Source organism: Chrysemys picta, chromosome 4 (genome assembly GCF_011386835.1).
Source record: "Chrysemys picta bellii isolate R12L10 chromosome 4, ASM1138683v2, whole genome shotgun sequence".
Classification (NCBI taxonomy): domain Eukaryota; kingdom Metazoa; phylum Chordata; order Testudines; family Emydidae; genus Chrysemys; species Chrysemys picta.
In genome coordinates, this window is record NC_088794.1 from 53,898,806 (window position 1) to 53,922,786 (window position 23,981).

At 47.8% G+C, this 23,981-nt stretch overlaps 1 protein-coding gene across 1 annotated transcript; it reads left to right on the plus strand.

Moving 5' to 3' along the window:
* Positions 1-309: 309 nt before the first annotated feature.
* LOC135983384 (immunoglobulin-like and fibronectin type III domain-containing protein 1) lies at positions 310-23,012 on the plus strand. The gene is made up of 5 exons (XM_065594966.1): positions 310-1,249; positions 13,271-13,329; positions 13,954-14,076; positions 18,507-18,646; positions 19,181-23,012. Exons 2-5 carry the CDS (start codon positions 13,305-13,307, stop codon positions 19,319-19,321), a joined length of 429 nt encoding a protein of 142 aa, XP_065451038.1. The 5' UTR covers positions 310-1,249; positions 13,271-13,304; the 3' UTR covers positions 19,322-23,012.
* The last annotated feature ends 969 nt before the right edge of the window (positions 23,013-23,981 follow it).

The window sequence follows — 23,981 nt, forward strand, 5'->3', positions numbered from 1 at the left end:
CCGCCGCGGGATAGCACCAGCTGGCTGGGCAGCAGCCCAGACGCGACTGGCCAGGGGCTGGGCCCAGCGTACGCGCTGCTGGGTCCCTGCAGCAGGCCCCGGCTTGGGGGGTTCAGAGGCGCCGCAGCCGCGGAGCGCCATGGCCGCTTCCTCCCCCGCGGCAGTGGGAGCTGCAGCAGCGGCTGCTCCCGAGTCCTGCTGCCCGGGGGGACAACAACAGCCACCGCCTGGCCCCGCGGGTCGCCCCCCTCCTCTCCCTACCACCCGACTGAGTCCTGCCTGCATGTCGGTCGGGACGCGGGACAAACAAGGAAATATCGGGACAGTCCCGATAAAATCGGGACGTCTGGTCACCCTACTTACAATATTCTTTTTTATGTGAGATGATTGGGGGAAACAGCATTGTTTTGCAGCACACACACAAAAAAAGGTGGTAACTTGTGTCTGAAACAACAGGTCATACTTGTACTGTTACCTGATCTACTTGCATTTTAAGAAAAGAAAAACTACAGTAAGCTGAAAAAGAAGTTTAACACTTAAAAATACATTAAAAGGGTTTCAGGAAGTGGCTGTGACTTAGCCCATAAAAATATTAATACTAATATTTGGCATTTATATATTGTTTTTTGTCTTCAAAGGACTGTAGAAATATTAATCAAAGTGCTATGGGCCTGATTTTCAGAAGAGCTCAGCCACTGATTTCACCTGGGATCGTGAGGTGCTCAGCACCTCTGAAAGCCTGGCCCAAATTAATCTTACTGTTTTCAAAGCAGACAATTATGCTGCACTTTGCTTAGATTGTTCAAAGATTTAGTGGAACAAAAGCTTTCAAGGCGATGCTTTGAAGAAGAAAGAAGATCTGCAGAAAACCAGCCCTCTGAACTGACTTAAGAAACGTCAAAGAATTAAGTTAATCTCAAACTTGTCCAGTGTCGTCAGTGGTATGTACTGAAATAATAATGAACAGGACACTGGTGCATTGGGTTCCCATAAAAAAAATTTTTAGATTTATCACAGGCTGTCACCTCCTAAAAGGAGAGGGCAAGAGAGAGATTAGGTCAGCGAGAGGGAGAAAGTGAGAGCACAGAGAGAGCAGCAGCAAAGGCTCTTAGTGATCTCAGCTGCTCTTTGGTATCTGAGCTTAGACTGGAAAGGCAACCCTTGCAAGCAGCAGCAGCTTTCACAGCATCCTGGGGAGGAAGGGAATCAAGGAGAAGACAGAACTGTAGGAGGAAGACACAATATACAGGTGAGTTCTAAGCACCCGGTGCAGAATGAAGAATGAACTGTGATTGCTTGCATATTGTAGGAACAATTGATCTGGGTTACTCCTAGTTGTCTTGACATTGAACAAAAGATAATCGGTGGTAGCTTCTGCTAACCTCCTCTTCACACTAAGGGAGAAAACTCATGGACTCCTAAATACCCTTTGTAAAGCAACCAAGTTCACAGGGGTTTCTAGGGTGCAAGTTGGGTGCAATGGGCATGTGGCTGGGAGCGATTCGCTGTCTGGTGATTTATTTATTTCTAACCTATTCCGTTATTTCTGGGGTGGGTGCTGGGGTAACGTTCTGGCTTTGGATGAGGGCTGCTTTATTCCTCTGTTAGGATGCTGATTAAAGATGGACTTTGCTGGGGAAATACAAATTGCAGGAGTGGGACTTGAAATCTCAGGGACTGGATTCTTCTGGCACTTTTCTGCTCATAGCAGATAGTGGCTCTGTTTGGGCCAGGCCAAGTTCAGACAAGGCAGCCCTAGAAAGATGTAGAAAATAACATTCAATCCAAAATGCAGGGAAAGAGAAAACAGATGGGACTTCACTGTGGATTAACTGGATTCCAGGTGATTTTCTGCAGCATTTGTTTCAGCCATGGACTCTTAACATGGTGCGGTAGGAAGGTTAAAATGCAGCCTTTCAGGCAAGGACTTTATTGCATATTTTGTTGTTGGGAAAGATCCTTAGCTGGAGTTGTTTTAATATGCTAAACTGGGGGGTGGGTCAGGGAGGTGTGGTGGTAGTTGTAAAGGTTTCCGTTAATGCATTGAAAAATATGGGGAAAAGCTCAGTCCTTGACATCAGGAATTCCTTATTGCACCTGGATTTTATGCCACATTATTTTAATATAAACAGCAGTGTTTTATTAACCCCATGGGTTCCTGGCAGTAGTGCATGCAGCGTGGTTGGGAACGCCTATTGCCCTGATGCTAATTTTAGCTAGAGTGAGAAGACATCCAACAAAGAGCAAGGACCATATAGGGTCATACAGGACCAGTGGAGCTGGATGCATTTCCCAAGTCCATTAAGGTGCAAGGCGGGTTAAAATGTCATTTTCTTTACCAGGCCTGGGAGAAAGGGGAGGGTGGCTCTGACAGTGAGTCAGGGTTTCATTAATTATGTCGCTGATGAGACCAAGTTATGGAAGGAAAGGGTAAGCGTGATCCAATGCTGGCCAGCCAGGAGTGGTCAGGGGCTGGGCGTTAGCAATCACAGGGGTGGGGCATGAGTGCCGGATTGATAAGCAGCCAGTGCCCCATCTAAATCATGGATGGAGTTGACAATCATTCCCAGTCAGACATGGATGAAAACAAATTAGTGTTGAATGAGGGAATAACAAGGATTCTATACATTGTGAAAAGGGCAGAGGCTAATTTACAGCATGAGAACTGGGTACTGCTACTCCTTGCAGTTGCTAGGCCTGATTCTAACCTTCTCATGCTGAGCAGCACCTTAATCAGTTGATGGCAGTCGGACTAATCATGGCAGTATGATGAGATCAGAATCTGGCCCATTGCTGGTGAAAGTGCCAGACTGAGAGTCAAATTGTCAAACTTTGGTGTCTTCAATTAGGCACCCAGCTTTGAAAATGTTGGCCTGAAGTCCTCTGTCCACAATCTGAGTACAGTATAGTATAAAGAGCCTACAGGGTAAGCGTCCCTCAAACCCTCCACCCTATACGATGTTCTCAAAAGCATCTCTTGTAGGTGAAAGTAAAGTTCAGTCTGTGGCCTGGTCCCCACTAAGCCCCCACTTCGGACTAAGGTACGCAAAAGTACCTTAGTCCGAACTTACCGCGGGTCCAGACGCGGCAGGAAGGCTCCCCCGTCGATGCCGCGTACTCCTCTCGGCGAGCTGGAGTACCAGCGTCGACGGCGAGCACTTCCGGGATCGATCCGGGATCGATTTATCGCGTCTTAACCAGACGCGATAAATCAATCCCAGAACATCGATTGCCTGCCGCCGGACCCTCCGGTAAGTGAAGACGTACCCTGTATGGCCAATTCAGTCCTTAGCCTCTGCAATGAGACTACCAACAAGGTCGCTAACTTACGCGAAGGACATTTATCCAGCCGGAATGGGATGAAGATTGAGACACTAGTTAATGACCACAAGGGAAAATGACTTTGTCATTACCCAACCATCGCTGGATTTGAGCTGGTGAAACAGAAGAAACCTATCCTAGTCTCAGTGCCCACAGTGCTCTTTAGCCTTGAGTGATATAGTTCTAATATATTTCTATGTCTCAAAGATATATTAGAAATGGAAAAGGTGCAGAGAAGGAATGGGTTACCTAGGGAAGTGGTGGAATCTCCTTCCTTAGAGGTTTTTAAGGTCAGGCTTGACAAAGCCCTGGCTGAGATGATTTAGTTGGGAATTGGACCTGCTTTGAGAGCAGCGGCACCGGAGGCAGCAAACAGGGCGGCTAACAGGGGAGTTTGAGAGGGAGTTTGCAGGGGGAGGTAAGGGGGGAGGCAGGAGGGCGCGGTGTGTGCTCCGAGTCCACAGGTGCGGTGGGCAGAGAGTGCAGCAGCCATGAGCCAAGCAGCAGCAGCAGACAGAATGCAGATGGCCGCATGTGGAAGCTGTGGTATGTATATGGTCCTAGCAGGGGAGCTGGAACACAGGTATGTGTGTATGAAGTGTCGCCTGATAGTGTTACTGGAGGAAAAGATTAAGGGGCTGGAGATGCAGGTAGAGACCCTGGTGGAGTTTAGGCGGGGGTTTGAGCAGCTGATGGAGGACAGGCAAGGGGGAACTGAAGGAGAATGCCCTATGGTGGAGGTAGAGGCAGAGGTAGGGGACGGTGAGAGGGGAATGGAAGGGAGAGAACATGGGAGGTGGAATCATGTGACTGTGAGAAGCAGGCCAAGGAAAAGAAGGGCCAGTGAGGGGGGAATAGAACTCAGGAATAGGTTCGAGTGTTTGGATAGCGAGGTGGAGGGGCAGCAGGTGGCGACTGAAGGTGGAAGGGTGAAGAAGAAGAGAAGAGCTGCTAGTCCAAGAGAGAGGGGGGAGGAGTTGATGGAGACAGCACCAATTCTGGGCCCCGTGAGGATTCAGGAAGGCATAAGGGAAGATAGGAATAGGCACAGGTCAGGACTAGAGGGATCGGAGACTAGATTACTAGATGGCACTGTTGCCAGGCAACGGCAGGTGTATGTAATTGGAGACTCTTTACTGAGGAGATTGGATAGGCCTGTGACCAGGGCAGACCCGGAGAACAGAAGGGTGTGCTGTCTACCGGGCGCAAGGATACGCGATGTGGACCTGCGGTTGAAAAGGATCCTACAAGGAGCAGGTAAGAACCCCCTGATAATCCTTCATGTAGGAACTAATGATACGGCTAGGTTCTCGTTAGAGAGGATCAAGGGAGATTATGCCAGGCTGGGGAAGACGCTCAAGGAAATAGAGGCTCAGATTATCTTTAGTGGGATTCTGCCCGTTCCGAGGGAAGGGCAGCAAAGGGCTGATAGGATTGTGAGAATAAATAGTTGGCTAAGGGAGTGGTGCTATAAGGAGGGCTTTGGGATGTATGGACACTGGGAGGCTTTCGGGGACAGACACCTGTTCTCGCGGGATGGGCTTCACCTGAGTAGGGAAGGAAATAGACTTCTGGGAGGGAGGCTGGCTCATCTTATCAAAAGAGCTTTAAACTAGCAAGTTTGGGGAGACGGTTGGGAGATGCACAGTTAATCTCCACGCCAGATTCCAGTACGGAGAAGGTGAGTAAAATGAGAGGAGACATAGCTGGGAAGATGAGATTGGACATAGGAAGGACAGGAGGGACGGACACTAGGAGGCCCGCAACATATAGTGCTACTAATGGGAGACGGGCTAAACGACATACATTAGGGTGTCTATACACCAATGCCAGAAGCCTAGGTAATAAAATGGAGGAATTGGAGCTCCTGGTCCAAGAGCTGAAACCAGATATCGTAGGAATAACAGAAACGTGGTGGAATGACAGTCACAACTGGAACACAGGTATGGAGGGGTATGCACTGTTTAGGAAAGACCGGAACAGAGGTAAAGGTGGGGGGGTGGCATTGTATGTCAATAGTGAAATAAACTGTAAAGAAATAATAGTGGATGGATTAGACAACACAGAGTCCGTCTGGGCAATACTCACAATGGGTAATAGGACTTCTAGAGCCTCTCCGGGGATAGTGCTTGGAGTGTGCTATAGACCGCCGGGATCGACCCAGGATATGGATAAGGAACTATTTAATGTGCTTAGAGAAGTAATTACTAATAGAAACTGTGTAATTATGGGGGACTTTAACTTCCCGGATATAGATTGGGGAACAAACGCTAGTAGCAATAATAGGGCTCAGATGTTCCTAGATGTGCTTGCTGATCAATTCCTCCATCAAGTGGTAGCTGAACCGACGAGGGGGGAGGCCATTTTAGATTTGATTCTGGTAAGTAGTGAGGACCTCATTGAGGAAGTGGTAGTAGGGGACAATTTGGGCTCCAGTGATCATGAGCTAATTCGGTTTAAAATACAGGGAAGGAGTAACAGAATTAAGTCAAAGACTAGGGTTTATAATTTTAAAAAGGCCAATTTTAACAAATTAAGGGGACTGGTAAGGGAAGTGGATTGGGCAAACGTATTAATGGATTTAAAGGCAGAAGAAGCCTGGGATTACTTTAAGTTAAAGATGCATGAGCTGTCGGAGGCCTGTATTCCCAAAAAGGGAAAAAGATTACCAAGCAAGAGATTTAGACCGAGCTGGATGAGCGACCGACTCAAAGGGGCGATTAGGAAAAAACAGAAAGCGTACAAAGAGTGGAAGAGGGGAGGGATCAGTAAGGAAATGTACCAAAGTGAAGTCAGAGAATGTAGAGATAGAGTGAGAAAGGCCAAAGGCCGTGTAGAATTGGACCTAGCGAGGGGAATTAAAAGCAATAGTAAGAGGTTTTACAGCCACATAAACAGGAAGAAAGCAAAGAAAGAAGAAGTGGGACCGCTGAAGACTATTGCCGGAGAGGAGATTAAAGACAATCTAGGCATGGCGCAATATCTCAATGAATATTTTGCGTCGGTGTTTAATGAGGCCAATGAAGGGATTAGGGATACTAGCACCATTACAGAGGGGCGTTCGGGATGGGGGATTACCATATCCGAGGTAGAAACAAAACTTGAACGCCTTAATGGGGCTAAGTCGGGAGGACCGGACGATCTTCATCCGAGAATATTGAAGGAATTGGCGCGGGAAATAGCAGGCCCGTTAGCGATAATATTTAATGAATCTGTAAACTCGGGGGTGGTCCCGTTAGACTGGAGAATAGCTAATGTGGTTCCTATTTTCAAAAAAGGGAAAAAAAGTGATCCGGGTAACTACAGGCCTGTTAGTTTAACATCTGTAGTGTGCAAGGTGTTAGAGAAAATTTTGAAGGAGAAACTAGTTGAGGACCTGGAGGGTAGTGGCAATTGCGATAATTTACAACATGGTTTTACGAAGGGCAGATCGTGCCAAACGAATCTGATCTCCTTCTTTGAGAAAGTAACGGATTTATTAGATAAGGGAAATGCGGTGGACCTAATATACCTGGATTTCAGTAAAGCGTTTGATACTGTACCCCATGAGGAATTATTGGTTAAACTGAAAAACATGGGGATCGATATGAAAATCCAGAGATGGATAAGGAATTGGTTAATGGGGAGAATGCAGCGGGTCGTATTGAAGGGTGAACTGTCAGGTTGGAGGGAGGTTACCAGTGGAGTTCCCCAAGGTTCGGTTTTGGGACCCATTTTATTTAATCTATTTATAACTGACCTCGGAACCGATTGCAGGAGTAGGCTGGTAAAGTTTGCAGATGATACGAAGGTGGGAGGCGTTGTAAATTTGGAAGAGGATAGGGATATCCTGCAGGGAGACTTGAATGAGCTTGTGAATTGGAGTGTCAGAAATAGGATGAAATTTAATAGTGAAAAGTGTAAGGTGATGCATTTGGGGATGACCAATAACAATTTTAGTTACAAGATGGGGACGCATTGGTTAGAAGTAACGGAAGAGGAAAAGGACCTAGGGGTCCTTGTAGACCGCAGGATGACTATGAGTCGACAGTGTGACGTGGCGGTGAAAAAAGCCAATGCTGTCTTGGGATGCATTAGGCGAGGTATATCTAGTAGGGATAAGGAGGTCCTGCTTCCGTTGTACAAGGCGCTGGTGAGACCTCATTTGGAGTACTGTGTGCAGTTCTGGTCTCCCATGTTTAAAAAAGATGACCTTAAACTGGAACGGGTGCAGAGAAGGGCCACTAGGATGATCAGAGGAATGGAAAACCTGTCATATGAAAGGAGACTAGAGGAGCTTGGGTTGTTTAGTCTGACAAAGCGAAGGCTGAGGGGGGATATGATTGCTATCTTTAAATATATTAGAGGGATTAATACAAGGGAGGGAGATGAATTATTCCAGCTTAGTACTAACGTGGATACGAGAACGAATGGATATAAACTGGCCGTGGGGAAGTTCAGGCTTGAAATTAGACGAAGGTTTCTGACCGTTAGAGGGGTGAAATATTGGAACGGCCTTCCGAGGGAAACGGTGGGGGCGAGGGATTTGTCTGGCTTTAAGATTAAGTTAGATAAGTTTATGGAGGGAATGGTTTAATGGTAAAACATAGTTGTCAAGGAAAACCAAGCAATGGTAGGTAAATAGCATAATGGCTAAAAGGGGTCAGGATGGAGACTCTTGCCTATATGCTCGGGGTCTTACTGATCGCCATATTTGGGGTCGGGAAGGAATTTTCCTCCAGGGCAGATTGGCTGAGCCTCTGGAGGTTTTTCGCCTTCCTCCGCAGCATGGGGCAGGGATCTCTAGCAGGAGGGTCTCTGCCGATTGAGGTCACTAATAACAGGATTGGGGACTTCAGCAGCAGAGTCCAGGGAAGGGGCGGGGACGGTTTTATGGCCTGCAGCGTGCAGGGGGTCAGACCAGATGATCATAATGGTCCCTTCTGACCTTAAAGTCTATGAGTCTATGAGTTTTTAAGGTCAGGCTTGACAAAGCCCTGGCTGAGATGATTTAGTTGGGAATTGGACCTGCTTTGAGCAGGGGGTTGGACTAGATGACCTCCTGAGGTCCCTTCCAACCCTGATATTCTATGATTCTAAGGATGACAAAAATGATTTATGGTATGGAACAGCTTTCCTATGAGGAGAGAGTAAAAACACTGGGATTATTCAGTTTGGAAAAGAGACAACTAAGGGGGTTAGTTAGATAGAGGTCTACAAAATTATGACTGGTATGGAGAAAGTGAATAGGGAAGTGTTATTTACCCCTTCGCATAACACAGGAAGCAGGGGTCACCCAATTAAATTAATAGGCATCTGGTTTAAAACAAAAGGAAGTACTTCATACCACACATAAGAATGGCCATACTAGGTCAGACCAAAGGTCCATCTAGCCCAGTATCCTGTCTTTTGTCAGTGGCCAGTGCCAGGTGCTCCAGAGGGAATGAACAGAACAGGTAATCATCAAGTGATCTATTCCCTGTCATCCATTCTCAGCTTCAGGCAAACAGGCTAGGGACACCAACCCTGCCCATCCTGGCTAATAGCCATTGATGGACCTACCCTCCATGAACTTATCTAGTTCTTTTTTGAACCCTGTTATAGTCTTGGTCTTCACAACATCCTCTGGCAAGGAGTTCCACATATTAACTGTGTGTTGTATGAAGAAATACTTCCTTTTGTTTGTTTTAAACCTGCTGCCTATTAATTTCACTTGGTGACCCCCCTACTCACCGTAGTGGAACCCACTCTCAACCTGTCGTAATTGTTGCCGGGGATGTTGTGAAGGCCAAAACTATAACTGTGTTAAAAAAGAATGAGATCATTTCATGGAGGAAAGGTCCATCAATAGCTATTAGCCAAGATGAGCAGGGATGCAACCCCACGCTCTGGATGTCCCTAAGTCTCTAATAGCCAGATGCTGGGACTGGATGACAGGGGAGGGATCACTTGATAATTGCCCTGTTCTGTTCATTCCCTCTGATGCACCTGTCAATGGCCACTGTCAGAAGACAGGATACTGGGCTAGATGGACCATTGGTCTGACCCAGTATGGCCGTTCTTGTGATGGAGGGTTCAGTGTAAATAGGAGCATCTAGCAAACATCCACTCCATATAGCCCTTAAACATACGTTTCTTTCTTTCTTTCATTTTCCATCTGTACTTATGGGGTTCTAATCACTATAGTGTCTGGGTAGATTTTGAGGGTGGGATATTGAAAGTGATCTAGGGGATTTGGACACCCAGTTCCCATTAATTGTCCAAATGTCTTAGGTGGCTTTGCAGATCCCACTCTGAATGTTTTTTCAGTCCTCCCTGGTGTAACATTGTCTTCTAGCACAGTAATCCAGAGATGAATATGGCCCTGTCTGTCACCAGAGAACCACGGCCGAAATGTGTGGTCCCACTCAGCCAAGGCGGGGGGCATGAGAGCAGGTCATGCATCTAGCCTCATGTTCGATGGACAGGGCTGTGAGCCTTGCAGAAGTGTCAGTTCCTAAGTTTCTATGCATCACTTCTCGCAACCCTCTCTGGGCAGTCCAGGTCTGCTGTCGCAATGTTCTGGAAGGAGTCCGGTCCGGCCCTCATCAGCCTGAGCTGGTGAATTCAAGATGAGCTCTTGAAAGGGAAAGGAGTTAAAGGCTAAATAGAGGACCCAGAAGAATCTCGCCTCCAATTAAAATGTTCCATTCAATTTAATCCTGAGATGATGCAGGGGATGAGATGCTCTCTCGGGGCAGTTGTTTTCCCTTGTCCTTTCACTCACTTCTCGCTGTGGTGGGGGCACTTGCTCCTATGGAGAATGCATCCTCTCCTCATTTAAACCCCTGACCGCTGCTGAATGCACCAGACACCACCCTGACATTTTGTGGCATTTCAGTGGCATGCCAGCACCGCAAGGGTTAACAAGATTATGGGGAGTGGGGGGTGGAAAACAAGCTGTGAAATGGAAGAAGGTCAGTCTCTTGGAAGGTTTTGCTGCATCACAGATGGTTTTAAATTATCAGCCCATCTGCAGAAGGTGTTGTCTCCATTCCTTCCCCCAAAAGAACTCTGGTAAAACCAAGGCTGGAAATTGACACCTCTTATGACCAACTGTCTGAGTAAATGAAAGAGCCCCCTGGTAGTTCAAGCAGAATCCCTACCATAACTCGTAATGGGAGTTTGGAATAAATAGCAGCAGGAGGACCCTTTTCAGCTAGAATCATACCATTTATGGGGGGAGCATCTACTGGCAAATTAAAAACCTGTTAGATCTGGGTGCTAGGAACCCCTTAGCTCCACTGGCTCTGCCTGTGCTAAATAAAAGTACTAAACAAGTACTAAACAAGCTAAACAAGTACTCCTGTTCTTTTTGTAAATAAAAGTGATTACCCCCACTGGTAAGGCAGCTGAATTCCAGCAATGGGTAAAAGCCCATTAGAGAGGAAGTATGGGCCGGAGCGAAGGAAAGCTAGCTAACTTCCACAGCTTACATGAACAATCATGGTCTGTGGAAGGGGCTTGTGTGGCATCAGACGTTATTATTCATGCTAAGGGTAAAGGCAGCAGATGAACATAGAAAAGTAGCTAGGCTGCCAATGTCCACTGATACTGAAAGCCAAGAGACGATGACTGGGCAATAAAAAGGTATAAAAAGGGGCCATGGAAGTGGCTGCTGGAACACAGCCTTAATTCCCAAGGGATAAACAGGATATATTTTCCAGCAGCATATACAGGGCCTGATCCTCTTCTCACATACCCTGGTGTAACTCCACTGTCTTGGGTGGAGTTACTCACGATTTATACTATTGTACATGCAGAGTCCAGTCCATAGAGTCTGAAAACTGGCAGCCTTTTGCCCCACCAACTGGGAAAATAATGTCCTAATTTTCTTCTTTGTCCCCACTGTTTTCCTATATTGTGAGCCAGGGAAACACAAATACTGTCAGCAGACACAGCTAATGCTCATGGCCAAATAGAGGGCACGGGGGAAGAATGATGCTAGGATTTCACGGTCATGTTTTCCACTTTAATTTGTCTTTTCAAAATAATTTGGGGAAAGTGCTGATCTCTGGCCCTGGAGGGGGAATGCCTCCATTTACCCCAGAAGTGGTGCTGCTGAGGCCCCGGCAGGGCAAACTTTCTCTGCCAGGGTGCCTCACCCCTGCCTTGGAGAAAACCCATCTGGGAGCTGAAGGAAAGGTTGCTGTTCATGGCCCTTTCAGTCTTTGGTCTCTACAGTGCGAGTGTCAGCCGGAGTGGTGGATTTTTATCATGTTCTCCCTTCCCCACCCACTTGAAACTCAACGGAGATTGACCAAGCTCTTCTAACATAGGCCACCAAAGGGGACCCAGACACCTAGAGGTAAATGGCTCATTACCTATTACCAACTCCCTGAGCAAGCTTCTCCCCATGGGGACTTTATTTTAAAGGAAGCAGCACAAAAGGAAAAGAAAATTAACATTACTACCATCCAGAGTTGAATGAACGATGGACCCCCAGCTGGGCTTGACTCTTTGGTTCTCTGTGCATAGTGCTGCCATGAGGAGGTGGCTTTGAGTCCTGTACTGCCCAGCTCCACTTGGGCTGGGAGCCTTGCAGAGGTTCTGTTGCTCCTGAGTGATGCCTTCCTAGCCAGCAGTTGGAGCAGAATTGGCCTACTCAATGCAAGCTCTTTGGCTGGAGAGAGGGTTGCTAACCAGGCACAAAAGTGGAGTGGGGAGTAAAAAATTGGGAGAGAAAATGGACTGGCCTCCACCCTTCAAAGTAAATCTCAGCCTTGCTTACAACTTAAGCCATAAAACTTTAGGGCTCATGCCTGGTTCCACTAAAATCAATGGGCTTTTTGGCACTGACTCCAGCGGGAGCCAGATCAGACCCTAACTCAGTTTGCTGGAAGCTAAAAACCCAGAGTGAAGAATGTATTTTTGGTTGTAGAGGTGAGGGTGCCTCATAAAGGACAGTGACTCTTCCTGAATTCCCTTTACCTCTTGCCCTCAGTTTATTATTACAGCTTCAGAATAACACAGAGTGGTGATGGATGCTTTTGTGAAGGTCCAAGCCCAATCTGGATCTCAAATTTTGTTGTTTCGCAATAAAATGCAAGCGTCCCCATTATTTTTACTAGCCATATTAAGCTATTTTTCCCAATGAAGTTATGAGACGCACTTGGGGATCATAGAAACATAGGGCTGGAAGGAACTTTCAGGGGTCACAGTCAATTCCCTTGCACTGAGGTAGGACCAAGTAAAGCCAGACCATCCCTGGCGACAGGTGTTTGTCTAACCTGTTCTTAAAAACTTCCAATGATGAGGATTTCACAACCTCCCTTGATAATCTGTTCCAGTGCTCAAGTGTCCTAGAGTTAGAAAGTTTTTCCTAATATCTAACTTGAATCTCCCTTGCTGCAAACCAAGCCAATTATTTCTTGCCCTCCACTCGGTGGATATGGAAAGCAATTGAACACTGTCCTCTTTATAACAGTCTTTTATATATTTGAAGACTATTATAAGTTTCCCTGTCAACCTTCTCTCCTTTAGACTAAGTGTGCCCAGTTCTTTCAACCTGAGAACACTAGGCAGCATCTGGGGGAAGGAATCAAGGGAATATGGAGGCAGAAGATACAATGGTGGAATGTTGTTATGTGTGTAAATTGGCTTGAATAAATAATCCGGTTTAGTCCTGCTAACTGCTTGGTTACTTCAGTCATAACATACTGATAGTTTATAAGCAATAATGAAAAAAAGCAAGGTGGTGGAGGTGGAATCTGATGCCCGGAGGCGATTCTTTGAGGAATAAGTGGTGGAGGTATGCTAATGAACTAGGCTTTCTCCTCCAGAGTGCTGGGGTCTAGCAACTGAGGATGGGGCAAACTGATGCAAGCAAAATAAGGAAAAGATTTTAAATAGCTTCTGGGTATTAGGTCTTTCCACACACCCCATGAGTTATGAACCTCCCCAAGCAATGAAACTATCTTCTATTTTGCAGGAGAATCCACTAAGCTGTAGAGCTGACCTCCAGAATGACAATGGAAAGCCGGAAGGCAGGTGAGAGAGAACAACAAACCAAGAAACTGTGAACTTGACCTGTGATCTTCATCAGAAATGAGCCAGTCTTGCCTTCTTGTAGTTTGTGTTTAATATGTGATGTGTCCTCTGTCAGGGAACTATATCTTGCCTTTGCAATGGGATGGACTCACTGGTCTAATAGGTTTTGTACATCTCTGCCACAATCCTTTCCTAGATTCAAAACTCCAACTGATCAGCATGTGGAATTCTGAATAATCACCCCACAATTGGCAATGTCCAAAAGCTTGAATAGCTCCAAAGGAGCAGTAGGCATGATTGCTTTGTCTATGAGGAGATGCGTGCCTGGACAAAAACCTTGTATCTAAACCAGCCGCCTGGCCACTAACTTACAACAGGTCAGATTAAAATCTCTGATCTGAACACCCAGAACTTGAGGAATGTCTAGATCCACATCTGACTGTTGCTGTTCAGACCTCTATTTCTTATTATGAATTATGTACAGTAGTGCTAATGCTTAGAGATCCCAACTGCGAGCTATGCCCCGTTGTACGGGACATCATACATACACATATTAAGAGATGCTCCCTGCCCTGAAGAGTTCACAATGTAACTTGAATTCATGTTACTTTTTTTTTTCTCCAGTGAAACCCCGTAAGAAATCTGCCATCCCAGGGGTGACCATCAAGCAGTTTGTTGAAGTTATTCCAAAAGGATGTAGCACACCTGACTTTGAGAGAAAACCCATCACCCTAACATTACAGGAAGGTGAGACGCTCTTAAGAAACAGTTAATCTCAAAGAGCCAGATTCTAGATCTCAGGCCTTGCCTGCATGAGAAAACTATCGATATAATTGTCAGTTTTGAAACAGTTAATTCAATACAATTTTCTTGTGTAGCTAAAGCCTCAGTCACATTGGTATAAGTCTGGAGTAACTCCCCTGATGGCAGGGGAGTTATTATTGCTTTATGCCATGTAAGTGAGATCAGAATCTGGCTCATTTGGTATAAGCGGAGCCATTTGGACTCTACAGCAGGTTGATCTACTTCCAGGTGATCAGAGTAAAATGTTTTACAATAGAAACTTCAGTTGGTTTATTTTCATTTTCCACTGAAGCATTTAAAAAGCTCAGTATTGAGATTAAGCCCCCCTTAAAGTGAGGGGTGGCAGGAGGGCTTGACACCTCCATTTGTGCTCTGCTGGCCTCACTACATCAAGGAGTAGTGTGATGGAGGTTGCAGCAGGGCCGGATTTCTAGTGAGGCACAGTAGGCACGTGCCTGGGATCATCGGTGTTCTAGGGGTTCCTAAAAGTTAAAAGTGGGTTAAAAGTTAAAAAGTTAATACAGTCCGCTCTCCTGCTGCAGCTGGGCTCCTGGCCACCCTACGTGTGGGGCTGGAGTAGGGTGAGCATCTGAGTCAGCCCACCTGGGGACTCTGTGAGCCACAGCTGGGTGGAGCAGCTGCTGAAGGTGCTGGGAGCGTCCCAGCCCCTTCCCAATCTCGAGCGCCCTGCTGCCTCTGCCCTGTGCCAGGGAGAGAGTGGGAGGGGCGTGGCCAGCGCTGGGCTGCAGGAGGGATGGAAGACACCCGGGGACCACTCACCATGGGGAGAAGTACAGTCCCCCCTTGCGGCTCACCTGGGGCAGGTGGGCTGCGCCACAGCCCGGGCTGGGAGCACCATGCATGTAGGGTTGCCAGATGTCTGGTTTTTTACCAGAATGTCCAGTCGAAAAGGGACCCTGGTGACTCCAGTTGGCACCGCCGACCGGGCTGTTAAAAGTCCAGTTGGTGGTGCAGCAAGGGCCCAGGGCTGAGGCAGGCTCCCTGCCTACCCTGGCTCCGTGCAGCTCCTAGAAGCGGCTCCCAGGACCCTGCGGCCCCATGGCGCATGGGCAGCCAGGGAGGCTCTGCGTGCTGCCCGCGCCCCGACTGTTGGCTAAACAGCTCCCATTGGCCGGGAACCGAGACCGATGGGAGCTGAGGGGGCGGCACCTGAAGGTGTGAGGGCAGCGCGCGTAGCCTCAATGGTTGCCCATGCGCCTAGGGGCCATAAGAACCTGGTGGCCGGTTCCTGGGAGCCGCGGTAAACACCGCCAAGACCCTGCACCGCCTCCTGCACCCCAACCCTCTGCCACAGCATAGAGTGCCCTCCTGCATCCAAACGCCCTCCTGGAGCCGGCACCCTGCACCCACCCAACACCCTGCCCCATCCCTGAGCCCTCCCTGCACCCCAAACCCCTGATCCCCAGCCCCACCCCAGAGCCCACACCCCCAGCCGGAGCCCTCACACCCCCCACATCCCAACCCCCAGCCCGGAGTCCCCTCTCACACCCAAACTCCCTCTCGGAGCGTGTACCCCACAATCCCCCTCACACCCCAAAACCCTTGCTCCAGCCCTAATCCCCCTCCTGCACCCCAAACCTCTCATCCCCCACCGCACCCCAGAGCCCACACCCCCAGCCAGAGCCCACACCCCCTCCCACACTCCAAACCCCTTGGCCTCAGCCTGCTCCTGCACCGCAAACCCCACATCCCTGGCCCCATCTCATAGCCCAAACCCCTAGCCGGAGCCCTCACACCCCCGCACTCCAACTTCCCGCCCCAGACCTGAGTCCCCTCTTGCACCCCCCACCCCAGAGCCCATACCCCCAGCTGGGGCCCTCACCCCCTCCCACACTCCTAACCCCTCATCCCCCAGCCGCAGCCCAGAGCCCACACCCCCAGCCGGAGCCCTTCCCCACCACACACACCCCAACCCCCTGCCCCAGCCCGAAGCCCTCTCCTGCACCCTGAACTAGGGTGACCAGAGGTCCCGATTTTACAGGGACAGTCCCGATATTTGGGGCTTTTCTTATATAGGCTCCTATTACCCCCCCCCCATCTCCTGGCCCAAGTTTTCACACTTGCTATCTGGTCACCCTACCCTGAACCCCTCATTTCTGGTCCCACACCAGAGCCCGCACTCCCAGCTCGAGCCCTCACCCCCCTCCTGCACCCCAACCCCCAGCCCCAGCCCAGTTTGAGTGAGGGTGGGAGAGAGTGAGCAATGGAAGGAAGGGGGATGGAAAAAGTGGGAGCTGAGGCCTGGGAGAAGGGGCAGGGCCTCAGGGCAGGGGCAGGGCAGAGTGTTTGATTTTGTGTGATTAGAAAGTTAGCAACCCTACATGCATGGTGGAGGGTCTCGTGCCTTCCCAAGGAGGACGTGTTTATATTTCTTTATGTTTATTTTTTTACGGAAAACATGAATGTCAGCTGTAGGCAGGGGGAGCGTTGAACATGCTGTGTCTAGTGGCGTGTCAGGTGTAAATCTGTCCCTGGATTGCAGTGTGTGGTATTTACGGGAAGGCCAGTTCATCATCACCAAAGGCCTAATCCAAAGCCCACTGACATCTGAGGAAAGACTCCCATTGATTTCAATAGACTTTGCATCAGGCCCTAGAGCAGTGTTTCAGATTGTATTTATGGACTCTGCAGAATGTGGCAAAGCCTGTGTAAAGTCCCTAACTCTGCAGGATGGATAGATTTCCAGCACCTGCAGGTTTCACTTTTCTCCTCTGTCTCCATACAATCATGTCACTTGTCCATAGACTGTTGTGCATTTTATAGAGGAATGCAATGCCCTCTAGTGGTGCCCCAGATTTTTACCAGGGCCATCCACAATAAATACGGTCCTTTATTATTATGTTTAGTTGTATTTGCATAATGCCAGAGGCCCCAGTCATGGACTATAGGACCTTGTTGTGCTAGGCACTGTATGGACACAGAACAAAAAGATGGTCCCTGCCTAGGGCTAGTCAAAAATTTTCAATTGAAACTTTTTTCCAACCGAAAATTGGAGTTTGGACAAAATGAAAACTACCATGGGGAAGGGGCTGCTTTCTGTGAAAAGTTTCCATTTTTTGTTGGAAAACAATTTCTAGTTTCTGGCTGTTTGGGGCTGAAAACTGGAAAAAATGTTTTTCAATAAAAATTCTAACTTTTCTCTGCAAACAAAGACATTTTCTGACCACCTCTACTGTCCTCACATCTACTACACTAAAGGGACCCTCAGAAACTAGCATTTAGTGGTGACAATTTACTGTCTGTGCTTGGGATAATTTACTGCATGTGTATTGGGAAGATTGCAAAAGTAACCAATGTGTCTCTCAAGGTGAAAAGAAAAGGAGGGAGCTGGGTGGAGTCAGCAGAAGCCAAATGGACAAGATGCTGATACGATTCAGGGAATATGGCATAACTCTTGTGCACTGAGGATAGGGCCTGATTCCTCAGAAAGGGTTAATGAAAATTTCTCTGTTAAGAGAGCATAAATTCCAAATTCTGAATAGAGTTTTTATGCTGGATTAGGGATCTCTCTCTTCTTTAAAATTGTCCTTTCCCTTTATAGCCACTGATGATTGGAATCACTGGGGCTATTTGCTGATGGTGCATCTGCCAGACTGGTGGCCAGACATGGCTAAATAGCAGAGCTCTCATCAGTAGGTGTGTGTGTGTGTGTGTGTGTGTGTGTGTGTGTGTGTCCGTCCTGCATGTTACAAGGTTTCGAACTGAGATCCTTAAAATTCATATGCAACATCCTTAATAGATTATGTACCTCCCCCCCAAAAAAACCCAAACAAACTTTTTTAACAGAACATTAAGGTTTTTTAACATTAACATGTGGAAAAAAATCAAATTGGGCCTGAAGTGGAACCCCAAATCCACCCCACACCCGCACAAATGTTGGTGTGGTTGAATCCAGATCTGGATCTGAATTTTTAGGATTAAACTCAGTCCTACGAAAAATGCATTTTCTGCCTAGAAATAAAAATTCAGGGAAGAAATCGTATTGGTCAGTGGAGGAGTTTGAAAGATACTTTTCAAGTCAGCTTTTTGAAAAGTAGGCAGCTCAACTGTTGTGTGGTCCTATTTTATCCAAGCTCCTGCCTCCTCCCCTAAGTCAGTGGTTCTCAAAGCTGGTCCACCGCTTGTTCAGGGAAAGCCCCTGGTGGGCTGAGGGATGTGCTGGCCGCCCTTCCCACAGCCCCCATTGGCCTGGGATGGCGAACCGCGGCCAATGGGAGCCGCGATCGGCTGAACCTGTGGACGCGGCAGGTAAACAAACTGGCCCGGCCCACCAGGGGCTTTCCCTGAACAAGCGGTGGACCGGCTTTGAGAACCACTGCCCTAAGTGACTAATTTTTTGCCTCTTTTGAAAGGTAAAAATGCCATGTTCAGGGCTGTGGTTAAGGGTGAACCCCCACCCAAGGTGATATGGAAGCGGAGCAAAGAAGAAATGAACAATCCTGACAAATACCAAATGTCCTTCAATGGCATTACAAATGAGTTCATCCTGCAGGTAAGGGTCAGCTATGGCATACTGGGCCCAGCATAGCAGAGAGAAAGAGATAGGAAGAGAGAAACCCAGGCTGGGATAGCACGGGGGCTGGAGATATCAACAGAGCTGTGTGGGGAACCCAGGACAAGAATAGCAGAAAGTAGTGCAGCTCAGGATTGAAGGGATCAGCCGATCTCTGTACAAGGAACTCAGGACTGGACTAGGAGAGGATGTTAGAGGTCAAGACTGGGGTGCATTGGAGGAGCTATGTAGAGTCAAGTTGCAGGAACTTCACCCTGGGCTTTGCAAACTGAATTGTCCCAGAGGAGTACAGTTGTCTAGATGGATCATGGATGGAAGTGAGTATGGGTGGCATTGAATCTGCAACAACACACAGCACTAAAGAAAACAAAGCTTTTAGGAATGTCCTGGGAACAGAAAGAGGATCAAGGATGATACTTTGCAGCTACTTCATAAGGAGATGAGCAACTGGGAAGAGGGAGAGATTCCTCATTCACCACTGCTGCCAGCTCATACTATCTTCTTCTTTTTAAGATAAACAAACTCACTGCAGAAGATACTGATTTGTACCATTGCTCTGCTGTGAATGAGTATGGGGAAGCTGCATGCACTGCTGGCCTCAAGGTCATTCAAGGTAGGACTGGCTGGGTTGTGTGTGAAAACCATCTGATTTGACTTTCATAGAGAACAGTCTATGCTGGTGGTTGCTGAGCGCATTGTCCAGGTTTCCTTTCTCTAGGAGAGGGAGTATTGTACACACAGGAGATTGGACTTCATCAGTCACTCCTCCTACTTTGGTGATGGATAGAAGTCACCTGTAATAACAGACAGATAAAGGTTGGTTGTGTGGTTTTTGTATTGGCCCGTGACTCAAAAGCTCCAAGTTTAGTGTCTGGTTCTACTGCAGTCTTCCTGTGTGGCCCTGGGCAAGACTTTTAGTCTTCTTGTGCCTCAGTTCCCCATCTGTAAAATGGGGGTAGTAATATTTCCTTTATCAATTTAGATTATAAGATCTTTGGGGCAGGGACAGCCTCTTCCTATGTGTATGTACAGCTAGCTCAAAGGGGTTCTGATCTTGGTTGGAGCTTCTAGGTACTGCTATAATACAAATTAAAGGAACTGGAACATGAAATTTCAAGCCCATTAGCAAGAATTTTTAATGAATCTGTAAACTCAGGAGTTGTTCCATATGACTGCAGAATTGCTAACATAGTTCCTATTTTTAAGAAAGGGGAAAAAAAGTGATCCGGGTAACTACAGGCCTGTCAGTTTGACATCTGTAGTATGCAAGGTCTTGGAAAAAATTTTGAAGGAGAAAGTAGTTAAGGACATTGAGGTCAATAGTAATTGGGACAAAATACAACATGGTTTTACAAAAGGTAGATTGTGCCAAACCAACCTGATCTCCTTCTTTGAGAAGGTAACAGATTTTTTAGACAAAGGAAATGCAGTGGATCTAATTTACCTCCATTTCAGTAATGCATTTGATACAGTTCCACATGGGGAATTAGATGGGGATCAATATGAAAATTGAAAGCTGGATAAGGAACTGGTTAAAGGGGAGACTACAACGGGTCATACTGAAAGGTGAACTGTCAGGCTGGAGGGAGGTTACTAGTGGAGTTCCTCAGGGATCGGTTTTGGGACCAATCTTATTTAATCTTTTTATTACTGACCTTGGCACAAAAAGTGGGAATGTGCTAATAAAGTTTGTGGATGACACGAAGCTGGGAGGTATTGCCAATACAGAGAGGGACCGGGATATCCTACAGGAAGATCTGGATGACCTTGTAAACTGGAGTAATAGTAATAGGATGAAATTTAATAGTAAAAAGTGCAAGGTCATGCATTTAAGGATTAATAACAAGAATTTTTGTTATAAACTGGAGACACATCCGTTGAAAGTAACAGAGGAGGAGAAGGACCTCGGAGTATTGGTTGATCACAGAATGACTATGAGCCACCAATGTGATATGCCTGTGAAAAAAAGCTAATGCGGTCTTGGGGTGCATCAGGCGAGGTATTTCCAGTAGAGATAAGGAGGTGTTAGTACCATTATACAAGGCACTGGTGAGACCTCATCTGGAATATTGTGTGCAGTTCTGGTCTCCCATGTTTAAGAAGGATGAATTCAAACTGGAACAGGTACAGAGAAGGACGACTAGGATGATCCGAGGAATGGAAAACCTGTCTTATGAAAGGAGACTCAAAGAGCTTGATTTGTTTAGCCTAACCAAAAGAAGGCTGAGGGGAGATATGATTGCTCTCTATAAATATATCAGAGGGATAAATACCAGGGAGGGAAAGGAATTATTTAAGCTCAGTACCAATGTGGGCACAAGAACAAATGGATATAAACTGGCCATCAGGAAGTTTAGACTTGAAATTAGACAAAGGTTTCTAACCATCCAAGGAGTGAAGTTCTGGAATAGCCTTCCAAGCGGAGCAGTGGAAGCAAAAGACATATCTGGCTTCAAGACTAAGCTTGATAAGTCTATGGAGGGGATGGTATGATGGGATAGCCTAATTTTGGCAATTAATTGATCTTTGATTATTAGCGGTAAATATGCCCAATGGCCTGTGATGGGATGTTAGATGGGGTGGGATCTGAGTTACTACAGAGAATTCTTTCCTGGGTGTCTGACTGGTGAGTCTTGCCCACATGCTCAGGGTTTAGCTGATTGCCATATTTGGGGTCGGGAAGGAATTTTCCTCCAGGGCAGATTGGCAGAGGTGCTGGGGGTTTTTCGCCTCTGCAGCATAGGGCACAGGTCACTTTCTGGAGGATTCTCTGTACCTTGGAGTCTTTAAACCACAAGTTGAGGACTTCAATAGCTCAGACATAGGTCAGGGATTTGTTACAGAAATGGGTGGGTGAGATTCTGTGGCCTGCGTTGTGCAGGAGGTCAGACTAGACGATCATAATGGTCCCTTCTGACCTTAAAGTCTATGAGTCTACATATTTACTAATAACTGGGAGTTATTGGGAATCCATGACACCTGGACACATAAATCCAGGCTGGGATTTCCCTGTGACTTTCACAGATTAGAGATCCTGGGATGGAAGACACTTTTGTATAAGTATTAAGGCTTGTTAGTAGCAACAGAGGGTCCTGTGGCACCTTTAAGACTAACAGAAGTACTGGAGCATAAGCTTTCGTGGGTGAATGCCCACTTCTTCAGATGCAAGTAATGGAAATTTCCAGGGGCAGGTATAAATCAGTATGGAGATAACGAGGTTAGTTCAATCAGGGAGGGTGAGGTGCTCTGCTAGCAGTTGAGGTGTGAACACCAAGGGAGGAGAAACTGCTTCTGTAGTTGGATAGCCATTCACAGTCTTTGTTTAATCCTGATCTGATGGTGTCAAATTTGCAAATGAACTGGAGCTCAGCAGTTTCTCTTTGGAGTCTGGTCCTGAAGTTTTTTTGCTGTAAGATGGCTACCTTTACATCTGCTATTGTGTGGCCAGGGAGGCTGAAGTGTTCTCCTACAGGTTTTTGTATATTGCCATTCCTGATATCTGACTTGTGTCCATTTATCCTCTTGCGTACATATTGGGTTCCGGGAAGTGGGCGGGAGCCCGCCCACTGCTAAAGGATCCCCCCCCAGCCTAAGGGGAGGATCCACAGGGCCTGGAACTCAAAATAATTACGGGGGTGACAACTAATGTAAAAACAGGGACAGGAGTGTGGTCAAAGGGTCAAAAGAAGAGAACCAGATGGGGACACCGAGCAGAGAACCCCGGACAGCGCCCACTGCTCCTCAAAGGCGTCAAGGGAGCCAGTGGACGCCGCCCAGAGGAACTCTGCCCAGATACGTGAACGGACAGAGGATCGGAAACAGGCCCCAGTCACAGGAACCTCCATCGGTCAACCTCCTCTCCCTGGTTTTATAGATGGCCTGTTTAGCCAGTGCCAAGAGGAAGTTGACCAGGAGGTCCCGCGACTTTGTGGGGCCACGGATAGGGAGTGCATAAATGAGAAGGTGAGGGGAAAAGTGTAACCAAAAACGTAACATAATATCGGTGAGGAGCCGGTGTAGGGGCTGCAACCTGGCACACTCTAAGTAAACGTGAGCCAGGGTCTCCCTCACGCCGCAGAAAGGACAGGTGTCCGGGACAGGGGTAAACCGCGCCAAGTACATGCCCGTGCTCACGGCCCCATGAAGGAGCTGCCAGCTGATATCCCCGGCGGGCCTCGGGACCAGAGTGGAATAGAGGCTGGCCCACCGGGGCTTCTCACCCTCGACAGGTGGCAGGAGGTCCCGCCACTTTGTATCGGGGCGGGACACGAGGGTGAGGAAGTGAAGAGTGTGGAGCACAAGCGTGTATAGATGTTGCCTTGGCGCGGTCAGGAAACGAACCAGCTGCAAGTCGTGCAGCCGGCTCACGGAGAAGGGGCGGGGGGGCCGGTTGGGTCCACGGGGCAGGGGCTCAATGAAAAGGTCCGGAGGGCCAGGGGTGGAGGGTGGGCGGGGCGTGCCCTCGTGCAGGATCCGGTCGAGGCAAACCCGAGCAGCGGGCGGCAAAGCGGCCCTCACCTCCTGAAGTATGCGCTGGGGAGTACAAGGCCTGGAGAGCCCTATGCGCCGAGCGAGCGTCAGGGGATCCAGCCAGTCTCCCCGGTCGTTTGGCCAATGTACATAGCAGAGGGGCATTGCTGGCACATGATGACATATATAACATTGGTGGACGTGCAGGTGAATGAGCCGGTGATGTTGTAGCTGATCTGGTTAGGTCCTGTGATGGTGTTGCTGGTGTAGATATGTGGGCAGAGTTGGCATCGAGGTTTGTTGCATGGGTTAGTTCCTGAGTTAGAGTTGTTATGGTGCGGTGCGTGGTTGCTGGTGAGAATATGCTTAAGGCTGGCAGGTTGTCTGTGGGCGAGGACTGGCCTGCCTCCCAAGGTCTGTGAAAGTGAGGAATCATTGTCCAGGATGGGTTGTAGATCTCAGACAGAGACCAACACCTACAAGATCTTCACCAAGCATTCTCAAAACTACCCACACAAGGAAATAAAGAAACAAATCAACAGAGCCAGACGTGTACCCAGAAGCCTCCTGCTACAAGACAGGCCCAGAAGAGAAACCAACAGAACTCCACTGGCCATCACCTACAGTCCTCAGCTTAAACCTCTCCAATGCATCATCAGTGATCTACAACCCATCCTGGACAATGAACCACGCACTGCACCATAACAGCTCTAACTCAGGAACTAATCCATGCAACAAACCTCGATGCCAACTCTGCCCACATATCTACACCAGCAACACCATCACAGGACCTAACCAGATCAGCTAACCATCACCGGCTCATTCACCTGCACGTACACCAATG